The sequence below is a fragment of the Nycticebus coucang genome, chromosome X, assembly GCF_027406575.1.
Source record: "Nycticebus coucang isolate mNycCou1 chromosome X, mNycCou1.pri, whole genome shotgun sequence".
In the NCBI taxonomy this organism is placed as follows: Eukaryota; Metazoa; Chordata; class Mammalia; order Primates; family Lorisidae; genus Nycticebus; species Nycticebus coucang.
This window is the reverse complement of record NC_069804.1, coordinates 157,912,496-157,932,914: the sequence shown is the minus strand read 5'-3', so window position 1 is coordinate 157,932,914 and position 20,419 is coordinate 157,912,496. Positions and strand designations below refer to the sequence as shown.

General features: G+C 37.5%; 1 protein-coding gene across 8 annotated transcripts in view; it reads left to right on the top strand.

The window, feature by feature from the left end:
* Positions 1–20,419, top strand: part of ENOX2 (ecto-NOX disulfide-thiol exchanger 2) — a 333,450-nt gene that overhangs the window by 287,068 nt on the left and 25,963 nt on the right. For all 8 annotated transcript variants that reach the window (XM_053580567.1, XM_053580565.1, XM_053580566.1 and 5 more), the window contains 3 exons: positions 4,136–4,369; positions 11,666–11,878; positions 13,665–13,771. In XM_053580567.1, the coding sequence (XP_053436542.1) occupies positions 4,136–4,369; positions 11,666–11,878; positions 13,665–13,771 (554 nt within the window). The remainder of the gene's footprint in view (positions 1–4,135; positions 4,370–11,665; positions 11,879–13,664; positions 13,772–20,419) is intronic.

Sequence of the window (20,419 nt, the reverse complement as noted above, 5' to 3'; positions counted from 1 at the left end):
CTTTCATATTGTCCTCCTTTGATCCTCTCTACAATTCTGGGAGAATAGACAAGGTAATCGTTAGCAGCTCTATTTTTCTAATAGCTTAGATCAGAGTTTCTCAACCTGTGGGTCTCGACCCCTTTGGGGGTCCAATGATCCTTTCATGGAGGTCGCCTAAGACCATCCTGCATATCAGATATTTACATCATGATTCCTAACAGTAGCAAAATTACAGTTATGAAGTAGCAACAAAAATAATTTTATGGTTGGGGGTCACCACAACATGAGGAACTATATTAAAGGGTCGCGGCATCAGGAAGGTTGAGAACCCCTGGCTTAGATGATCAAATAAGATGAATGGATGTGCACATACTTTGTAAACTGTAAAGGGCCCTAGGAAAATTTGCTTATAAAATGTATTTGTTTCCTCTTTTAAAAAAGAATGTGTGGAAGTTTTAGCATTACTGGGTATTATTTTTAATAACAGCTTTAATAATTGACATACAGTGACCTTCACATATTTCAAAAATGTAATTACTTAACATCATATGGAAACTCCCAGAATTGTGAAACCATTACTGACAATCAAAATAATGAGTATAAGGGCAGCGCCTGTGGCTCAAAGGAGTAGGGCACTGGCCCCATATGCCGGAGGTGGTGGGTTCAAACTCAGCCCTGGCCAAAACTGCAAAAAAAAAAAAGTTCAAAATAATGAGTATGTCCACCACCCCCAAAAGCTTCCTTCATACCCTTTTGAAATCCTGTCCTACTCTCTTCCCCACTGCTTTCTCAGGCAACCATTTATCTGGTTTCTATCAGATTATTGTGCATTCTAGAACTTTATATTAAGTAGAACTTTATATAAATGAACTCGTACATTATGTATTCTCTTCCTTCCTTTGATTTCCATTTGCTGTCATTTTCACTATGCTTGAATTTCCTTTAACATTTTTTGTAACACCAGATCTGCTCCTGATGAATTCTTTCAGCACTTATATATTTGAAAAAGGATTTATTTCACCTTTATTTTTAAACAATGTTTTTCTGGATATAGAATTCTAGACCAACAGCTGGTTTGGTGTTTTCATTTTTTTTTCCTTTCTCAGATGTTGTTCCAATACTTTCTTGCTTGCATTGTATTCAACAAGAAATATGATGTCATCTTTATCTTTGTTTCTCTGTAATTAATGTGTCTTTTCTCTATGAATGCATTTAAGATATTCTCTTAATTGTTACTACTGAGCAATTTGGCTATGATGTGCCTTGGTGTAATTTCCTTTGTGTGTCTCATGCTTGGGGTTCACTGAACTTCTTGGATTTCTAAGTTTTTATCAAATTTTGGGAATTTTCTTATCTTCAAATATATTTTTCTGTTCTCTCCTCTCTCGCATGACTTTCATGGTTCCAATTAGGCCTATATTAGACCCCTTCAAGTTGTCTCACAACTCACTGATACTTTTTTTAAGTCTTTGTATCCCTGTATTTCATCATGAATATTTGCTATTGCTATGTCTTCAACTTCATTAATTTTTCTGATGCAGTGTCTAATTTGCCATCAGTTCTATCTTGCTATTTTTTTTCAACTTAGCTATTGTAGTTTAAATATATATATATTTATATATATATTTTGAGACAGAGTCTTACTTTGTCACTCTCAGTAGAGTGCTGTGACATCATAGCTCACAGCAACCTCAAACTCTTGGCTCAAGCAATTTTCTTGTCTCAGCCTCCCAAGTAACTGGGACTACAGGTGCTCACCATAACACCCGGCTATTTTTTAGAGACAGGGTCTTGTACTTGCTCAGGCTGGTCTTGAACCTGTGAGCTTAAGCAACCCACCTGCCTGGGCATCCCAGAGTGCTAGGATTATAGGTGTGAGCAACTGCACCTGGCCAAAATCTCTAAATATTTGATTTCAACTCTTTTTATATCCTTTGTGTTTCTACTTAATATGTTAAAACTTTTCTCTAGCTTCTTGACCATATGAAATCAAATTTAATAGTTGTTTTTATGTCCTTACATAGTATGTAATATTATCTGTATTACTTCTAGATCTGTTTGGATTAATGGTTTTGTTAATCTTTATTAATCTTTCCTGCTTCTTTGCAGAAAAATATGACTCATAATAAAGGTAATTTTTAATTGGATACTAGACATTATAAATTTTACCTTATTTGGTGAAAGGTATTTTTTATTTCTATAAATATTCTTGAACTTTTTTTCTGGAATGCAGTTAAATAACTTGGGAAAATTTGGTCCTTTTAAGTCTTGCTTTTTTTAGATTTGTTCAGTGGAATCATAGCTGTTTAGTTTAGGGTTAATTTTTCTTCACTATTAAGGCAAAACACTCAGGATTACCCAATGCTCTATCAAGTATGAGTTTTTCTACTCTGGCTGGTGGGAAAAGGAACTATTCTTATCCCTATGGGAGCCCCAGGAATTATTTCTAATGCCCAGGTAGTTTCCACATATATGTAGACATTAATACTCAGCTAATAGTGGAGGACCATCTGAAGGTCTCTGAAGTTCTTTCTCTGTGCCACTTTCTTCTTTCTGATACTCTGAGCTCAATTTGCCATAGTGTCCCTCGGCTCCCAGTTCAGTCTTCTCAATGTGAGAAGACTGCCATGCTTTGTCTGATTTTTCCCTCCCTGTGCGAAAGCCTGGAAACTCTCTCCAGGCAATAAGTTGGGGCAATTGTAGGGATCACTTCATTTGGTTCTTGTCTCTCAGTAATCACTGTCTCCATTGTCTAATGTCCTGTGTTTTGAAAACCATTATTTCATATACAGGGTCAGACAGTTAAGTTCGAGAACTCATCCTAGAAAAAGTGCTACATACCTCACTGCTGAATATCCCTATGGTCACCTTTGAAGTACTCTCCTTGGGAAGTTATGCACCAATACCAGTGCCTAGTCCACCCATCAAAGCGCTTTTTCTAGGATGAGTTCATGAACTTAATTGTCAGATCTCCTACAATGACAGCTCTGATAGCCATTCCAGAAAGAGTTCCAAAATTGCTTTTAAGGGTGGACTAGGCCCTGACATTTGTGTATAGCTTTACAAGGGGAGTACTTCAAAGATGACCATAGTGATATTCAGCAATGAGGTATGTAGTACTTCTTCTAGGATGAGTTTGTGAACTTAACTGATTGACCTCATGTTTTGTCTATATTTTTAGCTGTTTAAGAGACAGGATATATCTAACCTCTGTTACTCTATCTTAGCCAGAAGCAAGTCTCTGGTGGGTATTATTGTTGAGAGGCAGTATAGAATAGCAGAAAGCACAATGGATTTAGACTCTAAATTCAAGTACCATCTCTACCATTTGCTAGTTATTTGACCCAGGGCAAGCCAGTTAACCTCTCTAACCTGTCTGATGCTCAGTTTTCTCTTTGGTAAAGTGTTTACCCTGTAAGCTTGTGCTAAAAATGAAATGAAATAAGTACATGTGGAAATATCTAACTCATCTCCTGAAACTGAAAAGTACTTTTTTTTTTTGTTAAAAGACACGAATTGAGTAGTATATTTGGTACAAAAAAGTGGAGGTAAGGAGTTGAATCCTGGTTTTATGAATCCTAGTCCTATTCCACCATATCACAATCACACTATTTAAGGATCCCAAATTCTATGTAATCTGAATTACACACCACTGCTCATATTTAATTTTTTCCAGCAAATATACTTTAGATTTGTCAAATGTTTCTAGGAAGCCATTTTAGGGATTCAAATACCAAGTTAATGCATTTAAGTTTTACCAAAATCTGTGTAATGATCAGACTGACACTCTTGAAGTTACTTAGAAGCACCAGAGTTTGGGGATACCTTTCCCATTCCTCCCAACCCTTGATGCCATATAAGACATCTTGATACAATTACCCACAGAGCCACCCTTAGCCAGAGTTAAGGCAGTAGATGGAAGAATGGAACTCTTAAGAATAAGACTGACCCAACCTATAGAATAGCAGCTATTATAAGAGATGAGACTGTAATCCAAGTCTTTTGATGATTTACCTTACTAGGTATAGGGAGAGATTTGGGGGTTATATAGTCACATGGAACTGATACAGCTTCATCTGAAATACTGAACATGGAAAAGTATTTATAGTTGTTTACTCATTTCTCTGTCTTTCTCTCCCTCTGGTGAATTTAGGCTACCGCATTCGCCTGGGCTCTAGTACTGACAAGAAAGACACAGGACGGCTCCATGTTGATTTTGCACAGGCTCGAGATGACCTGTATGAGTGGGAATGTAAACAGCGTATGCTAGCCAGAGAGGAGCGCCACCGTAGAAGGATGGAAGAAGAAAGACTGCGTCCACCATCACCGCCCCCAGTGGTCCACTATTCAGATCATGAATGTAGCATCGTTGCTGAAAAACTAAAAGGTATGGAAGGCAAGCTTCATGATTGGAAGAGTGCTTTTCTTTAGGGAAATTTAATAAATATATTGTGTTGTTGGCAGTTATCCTTTTGAATTTCCCACTGATGGATTCTAAGCATTTCATATCTTGGAGCCTTGCAGATAAAGAGATTTACCTAGTAACTCAAGAACCAGGAAATCTGTCCTTGTTGTCGGTGTCTCTGATCCTTCATTGTCTTGAGGGATGGCGTTTTTTCTTTCTATAAAAAAGTGAGAAAAAACAGGTTTTCCTCACTTTTCCAAATCTGAGAATTTTAGGTGTGATTTATGACATGGGACCTGTAAGCATCCCCTTTCATAGTAGATACAAGTTACTTTTGAATTCTAAGTCAAATGAGTGAATCAGGATGATAGACCCTGATGTGACTCTGAAAAACTCTGGTAAAATGCCCATTTTAAGATGACTTGTGAGTTTGTTGATGCGCTCTCTTTCTGTTTTTCGAATGTAGGCATCTAAAGCAATAAATTTTCCTCTCAAAACTGCTTTTGCAGTACCCCACAGGTTTTGGTAGCTTGTCTCTTCATTGTTGTTATGCTCAAGGAAGTTAATGATCTCCTGTTTTATTTCTTCATGCACCCATCTGTTATTCAACACAAGATTGTTTAATTTCCATGCCTTTGTGTGGGGTCGAATGTTTTTATTAGAGTTGAGTTCCACCTTTAGTGTCTTATGGTCTGAGAAGATACAAGGTAAAATTTCAATTCTTTTTATTGTGTTGATAATTGTTTTGTGTCCCAGGATATGATCAATTTCGGAGAATGTTCCATGGGATGATGAGAAGAATGTATATTCTTTATCTTTGGGATGGAGTGTTCTATATGTATCTATCAAGCACAGTTGTTCTAGGGCCTCATTTAAATCTCTTATATCTTTGTTTAATTTCTGTTTAGAGGATCTGTCCAGCTCTGTAAGAGGTGTGTTAAAGTCCCCCTGTTATTATGGTATTATCGGATATCATATTGCTCAGACTGAGTAAGGTCAGTTTCAAGAATCTGGGAGCATTGAAATTGGGTGCATAAATATTTAGAATTGAAACATCTTCTTGTTGTATTTTTCCCTTGACCAATATAAAGTGACCATCTTTGTCTTTTTTGACTTTAGTTGCTTTAAATCCACATGTATCTGAAAATAAGATTGCAACTCCTCTTTTCTTCTGAATTCCATTTGCCTGAAAAATTGTCTTCCAACCCTTGACTCGGAGTTTTAATTTGTCTTTTGAAGACAGGTGTATTTCTTGCAGACAGCAAATGGACGGCTTGTGTTTTTTAATCCAGTCAGCCAATCTATGTCCCTTCAGTGGGGAATTCAAGCCATTAACATTTATTGAGATAATTGATAAGTGTGGTAGTATTTACTCTATTCATCTTATTTTGTGAGAGTCCATTGCTTAGTTTTATCTTTTGCATCAGTGTGGAGGTTAGGTTCTGTCCTTTAATTTCTGAGTTCTTACTTTGTTGCTGATCTATTGTGGTGGTCAGTGTGCAGAACAGGTTGAAGTATTTCCTGTAGAGCTGGTCTTGTTGTGGCGAATTTCCTCAATGTTTGTATATCCGTAAATGATTTGATTTCTCCGTCAATTTTGAAGCTTAGCTTAGCAGGGTAGAGAATTCTGGGCTGGAAATTGTTCTGTTTAAGTAGATTAAAGGTAGATGACCATTGTCTTCTTGCTTGGAAAGTTTCATTAGAGAAGTCTGCGGTCACTCTGATGGATTTGCCCCTGTAGGTCAACTGGCGCTTACTCCTGGCAGCTTGCAGAATCTTTTCTTTTATCTTGACTTTGGACAGGTTCATCACAATGTGTCTTGGAGAAGCTCGGTTAGGGTTGAGGTGACCTGGGGTCCGATATCCCTCTGAAAGCAGTGTGTCAGAATCTTTGGTGATATTTGGGAAATTTTCTTTTATAATATTCCCTAGTATGGCTTCCATTCTTCTGGGGCATTCTTTTTCCCCTTCTGGGATTCCTATAACTCATATGTTGGAACGCTTCATAAAGTCCCATAATTCTGACAGTGAACGTTCTGCTTTCTCTCTCTTCTTTTCTGCCTCTTTTACTATCTGAGTTATCTCAAGAACTTTGTCTTCTACCTCTGAAATTCTTTCTTCTGCATGGTCTAACCTGTTGCCGATATTTTCCATTGCATCTTTAAGTTCCCTAATTGACTGTTTCAGTTCCTTCAGCTCTGCTATATCCTTTCCATATTCTTCATATCGATAATCTCTGATTTGATTCTGTTTTTGGATTTCCTTTTGGTTATTTTCCACTTTATTAGCAGTTTCCTTCATTGTTTCCATCATTTCCTTCATTGTTTTCATCATGTGTATTCTAAATTCCCTTTCTGTCATTCCTAACATTTCTTCATAGGTGGATTCCTCTGCAGTAGCTACCTCATGGTCCCTTGGAGGGGTTGTTCTGGACTAGTTCTTCATGTTGTCTGGAGTTTTCTGCTGATTCTTCCTCATGAGTGATTTCTTTTATCTGTTTCCTTGCCCTAATTTTCCTTTCACTTCCTCTTGCTCTTTAAGTTCCCGTGCCTGTAACTAAGGTTTAAAATGCCCTGGTCCAGATGGCTTCACACCAGAATTCTATCAAACCTTCAAGGAAGAGCTTATTCCTGTACTGCAGAAATTATTCCAAAAAATTGAGGAAGAAGGAATCTTCCCCAACACATTCTATGAAGCAAACATCACCCTGATACCAAAACCAGGAAAAGACCCAACCAAAAAGGAGAATTTCAGACCAATCTCACTCATGAATATAGATGCAAAAATTCTCAACAAAATCCTAGCCAATAGATTACAGCTTATCATCAAAAAAGTCATACATCATGATCAAGTAGGCTTCATCCCGGGATGCAAGGCTGGTTTAACATACGCAAGTCCATAAATGTTATCCACCGTATTAACAGAGGCAAAAATAAAGATCATATGATCCTCTCAATAGATGCAGAAAAAGCATTTGATAAAATCCAGCATCCTTTTCTAATCAGAACACTGAAGAGTATAGGCATAGGTGGCACATTTCTAAAACTGATTGAAGCTATCTATGACAAACCCACAGCTAATATTTGACTAAATGGAATAAAACTGAAAGCTTTTCCTCTTAGAACTGGAACGAGACAAGGTTGTCCTCTGTCACCTTTACTATTCAACATAGTGCTGGAAGTTCTAGCCAATACAATTAGGCAAGACAAGGAAATAAAGGGAATCCAAATGGGAGCAGAGGAGGTCACACTCTCCCTCTTTGCTGACGACATGATCCTATACTTAGAGAATCCCAAAGACTCAACCACAAGACTTCTAGAAGTCATCAAAAAATACAGTAATGTTTCAGGATATAAAATCAATGTCCACAAGTCAGTAGCCTTTGTATACGCCAGTAACAGTGAAGATGAGAAGCTAATTAAGGACACAACTCCCTTCACCATAGTTTCAAAGAAAATGAAATACCTAAGAATATACCTAACGAAGGAGGTGAAGGACCTCTATAAAGAAAATTATGAAATCCTCAGAAAGGAAATAGCAGAGGATAATAACAAATGAAAGAACACACCATGCTCATGGATGGGAAGAATCAACATTGTTAAAATGTCTATACTTCCCAAAGCAATCTACCTATTCAATGCCATTCCTATCAAAATACCAACATTGTACTTTCAAGATTTGGAAAAAATGATTCTGCGTTTTGTATGGAACCAGAAAAAAACCGTATAGCTAAGGTAGTTCTTAGTAATAAAAATAAAGCTGGGGGCATCAGCATACCAGATTCTAGGCTGTACTAAATAGCACTTGAACATAGTGGTCAAGACACCATGGTACTGGCACAAAAATAGAAACATAGACACTTGGAATCAAATAGAAAACCAAGAAATGAAACTAACATCATACAACCACCTAATCTTCGATAAACCAAATAAGAACATACCTTGGGGGAAAGACTCCCTATTCAATAAATGGTGTTGGGAGAACTGGATATCCACATGTAAAAGACTGAAACTGGACCCACACCTTTCCCCACTCACAAAAATCGATTCAAGATGGATAAAGGACTTAAATTTAAGGAATGAAACAATAAAAATCCTCAAAGAAAGCATTGAAAAAACACTGGAAGATATTGGCCTGAGGAAAGACTTCATGAAGAAGACTGCCATGGCAATTGCAACAGCAACAAAAATAAACAAGTGAGACTTCATTAAACTGAAAAGCTTCTGTACAGCCAAGGAGACAACAACCAAAGCAAAGAGACAACCTACACAATGGGAAAGGATATTTGCATATTTTCAATCAGACAAAAGCTTGATAACTAGGATCTATAGAGAACTCAAATTAATCCACTTGAAAAAAGCCAACAATCCCATATATCAATGGGCAAGAGACATGAATAGAACCTTCTCTAAAGAAGACAGACAAATGGCTAACAAACATATGAAAAAATGTTCATCATCCTTATATATTAGAGAAATGCAAATCAAAACCACCCTGAGACACCATCTAAGCCCAGCGGGAATGGCCCACATCACAAAATCTCAAAACTGTAGATGCTGGCATGGATGTGGAGAGAAGGGAACACTTTTACACTGCTGGTGGGACTGCAAACTAGTACAACCTTTCTGGAAGGAAGTATGGAGAAACCTCAAAGCACTCAAGCTAGACCTCCCATTTGATCCCGCCATCCCATTACTGGGCATCTTCCCAGAAGGAAAAAAAATCCTCTTATCATAAGGACACTTGTACTAGACTGTTTATTGCAGCTCAATTTACAATCACCAAAATGTGGAAACAGCCTAAATGCCCACCAACCCAGGAATGGATTAACAAGCTGTGGTATATGTATACCATGGAATACTATTCAGCTATTAAAAAAAATGGAGACTTTATGTCCTTCGTATTAACCTGGATGGAAGTGGAAGACATTATCCTTAGTAAAGCATCACAAGAATGGAGAAGCATGAATCCTATGTACTCAATTTTGATATGAGGACAATTAATGACAATTAAGGTTATGGGTGGTGGAAAAGCAGAGAGAGGGAAGGAGGGAGGGGGGCGTGGCCTTGGTGCATACCACACCTTCTGGGGGCAAGAGGGCAAGACATGATTGCAAGAGGGACTTTACCTAACAAATGCAATCAGTGTAACCTGGCTTATTGTACCCTCAATGAATCCCCAACAATTAAAAAAGATACCCATTTTAAAGATGAGAAAGTGGAGCCCGGGAAATAGTCACAGTGTATATTCTTCTTAGATTACTCAATGACTTAGCTACCAACAGCTAAAAAAAAGACATTTTAATGACTTAAAAAGGCCAATTTGGCTCAGCACCCATAGCACAGTGGTTACAGCATCAGCCACATACACCGAGGCTGACGGGTTCGAACCCAGCCCAGGCCAGCTGAACAACAATGACAACTGTAACAAAAAATAGCCAGGCATTGTGGCAGGCACCTGTGGTCCCGGCTACTTGGGAGGCTGAGGCAGGAGAATCGCTTAAGCCCTGGAGTTTGTGGTTGCTGTGAGCTGTGACACTATGGCACTCTACCAGAGGTCACATAGTGAGACTCTGTCTTAAAAAAAAAAAAAAAGGCCAATTTATTTCAAACAGTGACTATGAAGAGTTCTAGACATCACTAAATCATTGTCTTTCCCATTGTCTTGATTCCCATTCCCCTTGTTTGAGTCTCAGAGGCATTTTGCTAATTTAACATTAATTTCCCTGCCTGGTCTTCTATCTTAGTGGCTAAAATCCAGTCTTCCTTATTTTTCTGAGTATGGTGGATTTTTATTGAATGAGTGCTGGTATCTTACTAATGACGACAACCCAGCTCTAATAATATGAATTTTCCCTGTTTCTTGTGGTCTCGGCTCAGCAAGATACTGCTAATTCCACTTTCCAGGTTGGTTTCATTCACCAGACTTGTTTACACCACATAGCCTAAGGGATTCACGCATTTAAGAAATCTTAAGAAATCTCTAATAATCGATTTTGACTTCCTGCATGGAAAAAGAAGTAAACATAGAGTCCAGAATAAAGACAGAAATAATGGTACATTTTGAGAAATTCAAAAGGCTGAAAGCATTGGTAAAAAGCCAGCTCTCAAACTTGCCTATTCACGCAATACCAAACAAATCAATTTAAGTTAGAGAAGAAAATAAAATAACAAAAAATGTATTTTCTGGTTGTATGGACCTCCAGAAAAGCAAAAACTGACCATCAACGTAAGCATCTAAAAAATGAAATGAAAAGCTGCTACAAAGGGGAGGCTGACCTCTTATTATATGTCTACACTGAACAAAAGGACAAGGAGGCAAAAAGTTCAAATTGTAGTAAAAGAAATTTCTACTTGACATAAGAGTTTCTGGGCAGAGGGATGTAAAGCCCTAGAATGGGGCTTCATTGGGATGCTAATGGACCTTCCCTCTCAGGAGTCTTTAGCAGCAGAATAAGTGACTATCTTGGGGACCTGCAGCTTTGGAAGAGCTGTGCTACTATCTTAAGTAGTTAGAGAGTAACTCCTAACTAGCTGAAGAAATCTTCTTGGTGGAGGGTTCCTCAGGCAAGAGAAGAAAGATGTACAGAAATACAGAATTAAAATGAATTACATCAAAATAGATTGTGACTAGAACTGAGTGGAAATCTTGGGGCTGTGGATTGAGTTCAGGAGTGATATTTTAAAAGGTCAGAGATGCAAGTGTTCATACCTAAAGAATTACTCACTTACCTCTTGCCTAAGGCTCCTTCGAACACTATAATTCCAAGGGTCCAAGGTAAAGTTACTATCAAATTCAAGTTAAACTCAGGACTCAAGTTTGCTTTTCCACAATAAAACATAGGATTGTAGAATTCTAAAGTTCCCTCACTAATACCTCTCTCTCTCTTCTCTCTCTCTCTCTCTCTCTCTCTCTCTCTCTCTCTCTCTCTCTCTCTCACACACGCACACACGCACAATCAGAGACCATAAGAAATTTGCAATATGTAAAAACTGTAATATCAGTACAGAAGTTTTTTTTTTTTTAAGGAAAGAAGAATCATTTCTCTTTCTGAAAATTCTTCATAGACTACAAACAATCTGATTACTTTTGAGCCTTTCATTCATCCTGTCTGCCTGCCCACTGCCTGTATGTACACACATGTTGCCTGTGTGCCTCCTTATCCTCAGCAATGCAATTAACCACCACCACTGCCAAAAAGCCACGGTATCCTCTTTGCCAGCATATTGGAAAAATAGATTGAGATTTGGTTACCTTTCATGATTCGCTTTCTTTCAGATGATTCCAAATTCTCAGAAGCTGTGCAGACTTTGCTCACCTGGATAGAGCGGGGAGAGGTAAACCGTCGCAGCGCCAATAACTTCTATTCCATGATCCAATCAGCCAATAGCCATGTCCGCCGCCTGGTGAATGAAAAAGCAGCCCATGAGAAAGACATGGAAGAAGCAAAGGAGAAGTTCAAGCAGGCCCTTTCTGGAATTCTCATTCAATGTGAGTAGAATATAAAGTTCTTCTGGAAGGGTGAGAGGACACTTCGCTTAGTCACCCACCACTTGCTATACACCACTTGCTATATACTTCACTTAGTCACCACTTGCTATACACAGAAGCCCAGAACTACAGAGACATCCTGTGTCAAAGGCAAAGCCTCCCTTCTTCATTGCTTTGTGCTGTCCTTATATTGCCAAATGCTCAACCTCCAGTTTCACAGGAAATATGTGGGTATCTCCCATTTTCACTTAGTCTAGTAAATCTAACTTCAGCTCCTTAGAAACACAAATACTTAGGCCATTACAGCCCCAGGCCTCAGCAGAGGGTTGGGTATTTTATTGCTGAAGTTAGGAAGTAGCCATCAGCATTTGAAGGCTCTTTTCTTCAGATTTGCACCATTATCATCATGTAATATGCTTTTAGGAGACTTTATATTAGCGATAAATATGTAATTTTATTTCCCAAGGTGATTGAATAAAAAAAAAAGTTGCTACGTCTATATTTTGTATTTCGTTTTCTTCCACTACCTTTGCGGGAGGTCATAGTCATTTCGATGGGGTAAGAAGCCACCAAAATGGCCATTTTCCAATAAAAGTACCACTTCAAATCTATCCAAGATTTCTTTAGTGAGATAGGTCAAATACATTTGTAAGTAATGTTTTTTGTTCACCATATTATAAAATTATCCACTCATGTCCTTTTAGTAAGGGACTGTCTTTACCTTAAGAATAAGGGTATAATTTTATGATTTGCTTTTAAACAATTATGGTCCTCTCTTGCCATACTTGGCTTCTCATATTTGACTCATACATAATTGGGACAAAGGAGTTGTTCCATTTGCCATTTGTATTTTGAAAGCATACATGGGCATTACATCTGGGATATGAAAACATGTCTTCAGGACTTCAGAATAAGTAGAAAAAGAGAGCAGCAAGCATCGTGGGAATATAAATCCTCAAATCATTAGAAGACAAGGTGCAAAGACGACTGCAAAGGGAAAAAATAATACCTCTGGATTTTCTTACTATGAATACTCCACCGGGCAAGTGCTGCTTTTCTTTTCCCAAAAGGGTCATGTCTAAGTTTCCCTTTTCTTGAACTGATTAGAATAATGTCCCAAAATATTATTACACATTTCCCCATTTGACATTTTAAAGGACTCTGTAAAATGCTCTTTAGTACTGTAGCTATACAGTATTCTTCCATAAAACTTACATTTTTTTCCAGTCAACTAGTCTATCTAGGGTAGACTTCAAAAAGATTCAGTCCATCTTAGATTTTGATTTTGACTAAATGCTTATGGTTAAACATACCTCAGAATAGTAAAAGGATGAAGTCTATTGAAATTAAGTATCCAACTTTATTTCATAGGGCTTGTTTATGAAAAGAGCCAGTGGTAGAAACTTGTTGGTATAGTTTGCCATTTACTTCTATACTGTATGGGGTCAGTAGTACTAAACTAAATACATTTAGCTACGACTCTTGCCTTTTCTGACTACATGAATACACAGTCTGTATTGACACTTCAGACTTCATTTTTCCCCAAACCTTCTGGAGTTCCCTTTTTTTTCTTTCTGTATATTGATACCTCTTCCATTGAGTCTCCAGTAAAATCCCAGTACCCCAACACATGTTTCTTTTTCTAAGTACAATCACAGCCTAGTATAGTGTCATAACAAGAAGATAAAACAAACCTGATGCTTCTATTTCTTTCCTCCTTTCTTTTGTCATCACTGGATGCTGGATGATACTCTGTCCTGATCCACCTACTGATTCGATGCTGCAGTTGAGCAGATAGTGGCTGTGTACCATTCCGCCTCCAAACAGAAGGCATGGGACCACTTCACAAAAGCCCAGCGTAAAAACATCAGTGTTTGGTGCAAACAAGCTGAGGTTAGTAACTTTTTACTCTGGTAGCCCCTCAAGGGGACAGTTTCTTTAACAAGTTATTGATTTGGAGTTTAGCCAGAATTAAATAGTGCCAAGCTCCCAGGGTCACAACAAGGCCCTAATGAAACACTAAGATGTATTCTATAGTCTGTCACTGTGTCCAGACCACCTGCTGTCAAAAGGGTAAAAAATGTACCTGTGTAGTCTTAAATGCATTCTGCTGGATGGAAACCCTAGTGGTAGAAATGTAGCTGGGATAATTATAAGTTTACTTCTCTAAGCTAGCTAGTCTTGGATACAACAATAATTACAGACCTGTGCTGCTACTGTTAGTAATATTAGGGCTGTCTTACATTTGTTAGAGCATCTTGACAGTTGAGGCTGGAAGCTGCCTTGGCATTACAGTGGAGCTTTGAAATTTCTGAACTTCTCTTATCACATACATTTAGTCATCTTTATAAGTGGCATCTTTAACAGTAACAGAGGACTCTGATTTTAGGTTAAGGTTGATAAACCTCTCTGCCTGTACTCAGTTGACATTTTTAGCCTAATACTAGAATACATGTGATATGATTAGGTTGCTATTCTGAACCAGAAATTACAAACTGAAATGGGAGGTTATACTGATCTGCCATTGGAAATGCTGTTATTTATGCCTCAAGTTCTTCTGTTCCTATGGGCAGCTTCCTTAGCCAGCCCTTATAATTTCAATCTATAACTCAATGAATCCCCAACAATAAAAAAAAAATAAATAAATAATTTCAATCTATATATGCAGCAACTTTTTTCAACTACATTTCTGAGTCCTCTTTGCCAGTCTAGTAGCAGTCCCATTATATCTGTCAATGCAAGTTGCCATATCCCTTAACTTTTATTATTGATAAAATGTTTACATTTATAAAGTACTTTCAACTGAGAATAATACATAACTCATGACCGTCTTCTGACATTGCATTCCTTAATCCTAAAAGAACTCTTCCACCTTATATTGGTGTCTAAGTCATGTTTTCTTTCTGTTTCTATTTTTGGTCTTGTTTTTACCTCTTCAAACCTTTACTCTATAGAAGACATCTGAGGACTGAAAGAAGGTATTCTGTGAGAAGTGAAGAAACTGTATTCTTCAATTGTACATGCCTCTTAGCACCCCTCTGAAAATCAGAGCATCTCAAAAACTTAACCAACTAGACTGTCTCTTTCTTGACCCAAGCCTTGAAGCTATGACTCATAAGTCAAGGGTTTCATCAGGGTGGAAGTTTCTGACATTTAACCTTTTTACCAGTCGCCTCTAGGAACAAGTCAGCCAGAGACCTCCTCATGTCACAAAGTACCTGTTTCTTGTTTCATTGTCATTCTTCTACCAGCACCCAACACTGTCTTATTCTGCTGAGAGAAAGGGTCTGGAGTAAAAAGAAAAAGTCCTGACCTTCAGGGAGCTTAAGCACTAACTTGGCAGTATATGTCAGGCAGATTAGTCTGCTAATGAGTCTTTTTCATTGCTTTACTTCCCTGATTTATGTGTGCATGAGGCTCCTGCTAACATGATTGAAAAGGATAATAAGAGAAGGCTGAAGTCCCTCCCCCTTATTAAAATTTGTTGTCTACAGTGACTTTACTGGCAGTTCAGTGTGTTGTGGAAACTGTTTTTCTACAGAATCATTTAAAGCCTCTATGTTTCTCTCAAGCTACCCTAGAATAGAAAGTAAACCTTGGATGATGAATAAAAATTAGAGCCATGGCAACAAACCCCAAGAGATACCCCTTCCATCCTAAAGATGAGGTTTTATGCCACTGGGGCCATAGGAAAAGGGATTTGATAATTGCTAGTATTCTTGTAAAATGAAATACTATGATTGCTAAAATAACTTTCTCTCTAGATTTACAGGCCTACCATTCCAAACTGAAGAACTGTTTGCAGATAGATATTCAAGTCATCCTCATACCCTTGTTTTAGGATCCATTTGTACTAACACTAGATATTGGCCTTCAGCCATCAAAAAACATACTAACACAATTTAGATAACCTAATTTGTATTCCCATTATGTATGATACAATAGACCTTAATTAAGAAGCTGAGTTTGTGGTTCGCTTCATTGTATTAAATGATATCTCAGAATCACATTTCTACATAAGTGTAAAAGCTATCTCCCTGTCCTCTGCTCCCTTCCATTCTCTCATCTGACCCACTCCCCACCAAGTTTCCTGTTAATGTTGAAAGTCTGGGTAAGTAGAATTTTATTTCACATTTAATAAGGAACTTTGATCTTCTGATAATCATGTTCCTGTCATAAAACATAAATAAAATAAATTTATGTCCATATAAATGTTTGTGAAACTACAGTTAGATAATTAATATATGATTTATAATCTACTTTATGTTAAATCAAAAATACCAACTGGTACAAAGGTGGTTCTTTTCATGCATTTTCCTCTGTCTCAGGTTTCAGTTTTATTCTATCTGAAAGTGCTCTGTCCTCCAATGTGGAGCAGTGTGTGAATGTCTAAACTTCAGAAAAAGTTACTGTTAGAACAGACAAAAAGTCATCATAATAAGAGTTCAGAAATCATTAGCAGTGGTGTCTGTGGCTCAGTGGAGTAAGGCTTCAGCCCCATATACCGGAGGTGGTGGGTTCAAACCCAGCTCCGGCAAAAACTGCAAAAATAAATAAATAAATAATGAAAAATATCACAGACCTACTGTGGGCAGGAAAGTGGTAGAAAACCTGTAGGAGGGCTGTCTCACCTTTTTTGATGTAGTTTCTCAGTGATGTGACCCAGTCAGTTTCAGGTAAAGATTTACAGATGCAAAACGCAGGAAAATGTTTCTGTATGCCATTTCCACTCTTTTTGGTTTCAGCACTGGATCCCAATGTCAGGATGGGAAATGGGGCAAATGTGGGAGGCAGCTAATTCTTTTGCTGTCTGCACTTTGGTGGTTCAGCGTCCTCCCTGTGCCTGCACCTATGTCCAAGCTAAGTAGAATGCTTTCCTCAGGGACATGCCCTCTTTTAGCCCTTCGCTATAAAGGGTTTGCTTCCCAAAGTAGAACTTTTCTGATCCAACCAGAGAAGGCAGAAAACAGGTATCTCCAATATCAAGTGCTTTAAGTATTAAAATCTCACTCTCTTTTCTCGGGGATACTGTCTTCACTAAATGTTCCCTGTTAAGTTTTCTTTACATGACCTTTGATGTTCTTTTTGCCTTTTATCCCATTCATCTGATATAGTATTCAGTATTTATAGAAGACTAATGATAACAGCCTGAGTTTCTTTATAGTTAACAAGGATAGTGGTAGAGGGCTCTGACTTTGCCTGCCTGACTGAGCAATGTACGGAAAACTTTTCCTTAATGTTTCTAACCGTCATTTTATTATCAGAGAAATAAATTGGTAATTCTTGTTCCTAAAGTATTTTGAGGCATTTCGGCAAAATTTGTCCATAGATCTATTATATTTCTAGGGATTTTTGAAGATGTGAAAGACTACTACTAAATAAGCCACATCATGTAGTCAATTGAACTTTTTATGATTCTAAGAAGAGATTATGCTTTCTTGCCCAGCTGGAAACAGAAAGCAGCTTTGAGGATGTCTTAGCTCTCAGCTCTTCCTGTCCTGGGAACATGTCCCTAGCAGGAACACAATTTACTCTTCTGAGAAACACAATAATTTTGCCAGGGTTAGGTGACATATTTGTGAATTGAGAGTTGGTCTCTGCTTATAATCCCTTACGGTCTACATTTTTATTAAGCAACTAAAAAGCTGTAACTTCTCCTGATGCAATAGATTGTACAATATTTGAATTTGCCAATGTCAAACCTTGTTATAATCACCTTTCCAGTACAGCCCTTGGATGATAACTGAAACCCAGACTCCTGAGATATAATGAATTCTCAGAAATGAGAAATCCTTTATTGTTCTCTATGCAATGAGTTTGAATAAGACATAGCAAAACTGTCTCTTGACACAGCCCTTTAAAGTCCATTTTTCTCAAGCAAGTCATTTTCTTCTATTTTAAGGAATGCCCCTGCAGCACATAGGAGACACTCTGTTAGCATCTGATTTTTCTGTTACTTCTTAACTATCAGTAATAATACTGAATAGCTCACTTTTTTAAAAGGGGTCTTTTATTTTTAGTGAAAAGGAGATAAAAATTATTATTTTTCTTGATAAAAGGAATAAAAAGGAGGATATTAGTTTAGATAGTGACTAACTACAGCATTAATTATTAAGAAATCCATTTGAAATACTTACTCATAACCCTCTAAATGGAGGCATTTTTCACCCGACAGCTTTGGCTGTTTCCTGTATACAACCCAGTGGGAGCTAACCTAGGCAACGAATCTCAGCTCAGCCCTCAGGCACCCCTGATAGGCATCACATTGGCCTCTAAATGATTGAAAGCTGCTCCAATCCAGTTTGCATGCTTACTTTTTAAAGTGACTTTTCCCAGTGTGATCTTGGTAATTCTAATATTATTCCTGCCTTCCTAAAGATGTGGGTTTATGTCTGGTAGCACTTACCTTCAGCCTGAAGAACTTCCTTCAGCATTTCTTATAGTGCAAGTCTGTTGGTGATAAATTCTTGTACTACTTTTGTCTTAAAATACATTTATCTCATCTTCATTATTGAAAGCATGTTTTTTTTTCCCCCCCGGAGTTTTGAATGAACAGATATTTTTATTTCTTCTTGAACTTTAAAGATACCACTGGCTTCTGGCCTTTATTGTATGGAAAGAAATCAAAGTATTTGAATTGTTTTTCCCCTTATATTCTTTTTCTATGGCTGCTTTCAAAAGTTTGTCTGTTTTTATAGTTTTCTGCAGTTTGACTATAATGTTCCTAGACATACTTTCCTACTCATATCTTGCTTGGATTTTTTTTTTTTTACAGTGTGATTTTTTTTTTTTAATTTTTATTGTTGGGGATTCATTGAGAGTACAATAAGCTAGGTTACACTGATTGCATTTGTTAGGTAATGTCCCTCTTGCAATCATGTCTTGCCCCCAGAAGGTGTGGCACACACCAAGGCCCCACCCCTCTCCCTCCTTCCCTCTCTCTGCTTAATTTACTAAGCTCTTTGAGTATGTAGATTAATATCTCTCATCAAATTTGAGAATAAAAATATGCTTCAAATATTTCTGAATCTTTTTCTCTCTCCTCCTTTTCTGATATTCTGTTTACATGTATGTGAGACCGTTGGGTGCAATCCCACAAGTCTCTGAGGCCCTGTTATTTTTTTAAATATATATCTTTCTCTGTTATTCAAAATGGATACTTTCATGTTGTTCTTCTTTAAGTTCTTTCTTCATTCTGTCTCTTCTATTATACTTTTAAGTTCAGCTGTGGTTTTTTCCAAGATGTTGCTTTTTTTCAGTTTTGGAGTTATCTCAGATATGGTAATTATCAGACAAGGAATTAAAGCAGCTACTTTAACCATGCTCGGTAATGTAAAATATGCTCAAAATGAATAAAAAATGGGAAATCTCAACAGAGAAATAGAAATTTTACAAAAAACAAAAAACTCAGCTCATTTTCAGCCAAAATAATTCTTGTTTCTTTTTATTTCCAAACAAAAAATCCTTAGCTCTTATTATTTTCAGGCAAATTAATTGGCTCATTTTAAAAGTTTCTATTCCACCACTGAGATTTCCTCTTTTTATTAATTATGAGCATATTTCCTTTACATCATGAGTATAGCTGTAATAGATGCATTAATTCCTTGTCTGCTAAATTACCACATCCCACCCAGGTGTGGTGGTTTATACCTATAATCTCAGAACTTTGGGAGGCTGAGGTGGGAGGATTGCTTGAGGCCAGGAGTTTGAGACCAGTCTGGACAACATAGCAAGATCCCCATTTCTACAAAAAAAAAAAAAAAAAAAATTAAAAATTAGCCAGGCATGATGTCACGTACCTGTAGTGCTAGCCACTCAGAAGGCAGAACCAAGAGGATTGCTTGAGCCAAGAAGTTGCAAATTATAGTGAACTATGGTCATGCCATTGCATTGTAGCCTGGAAAACAGAACAAGACCCTGTCTTTAAAAAAACAAATTACCATATCTAGGTCATCTTGAGGTTAGTCTCTGTCATTTGTCATTTCCTTTGAAAATAGGCACTATCTTCCTTTTTTAGCTTTCTATTCCTCTAAGATTTCCTATCTTTTCATTTATTATGAGCATATTTCTTCTCATCCTAGTTCTTTATATGTGATGTAACTTTGGAGTTTATCACGGATATTATGATGTGAAGACTCTGGATTCTGTTATATTACTCCAAAGAATGCTGACTTTATTTTCTTTTGTTTTAGTGGTCCATGTACTTGGTTGGATAAAAGCTGAAAATTCTGTCTCTTGTATGGCAACTGAAATCTCAGTCCAATTCTTTTAGCCTTAACTGTATTATTTGGAATCTTCCTTGTGTTTTTGTGGCTCAGAGGCCATGCAGAAGTTTGGGAGAGTTCTTATATACAGAATTTGAAGTGACCATCTTGCATTTGTGTTCTTTCTCTTTCTCTCTCTCTCTCTCTCTCTCCCCCTCCCCCCCCACCACCACCCCCCTTCCCGCCATCCCTCCCTCTCTCTGGTTGTTTCCTTTCTGGGATCTCCTCCTCACTTCCCAGTGGTTACAGTTGCTGTGAACTCCCTCCTCAAATTCTT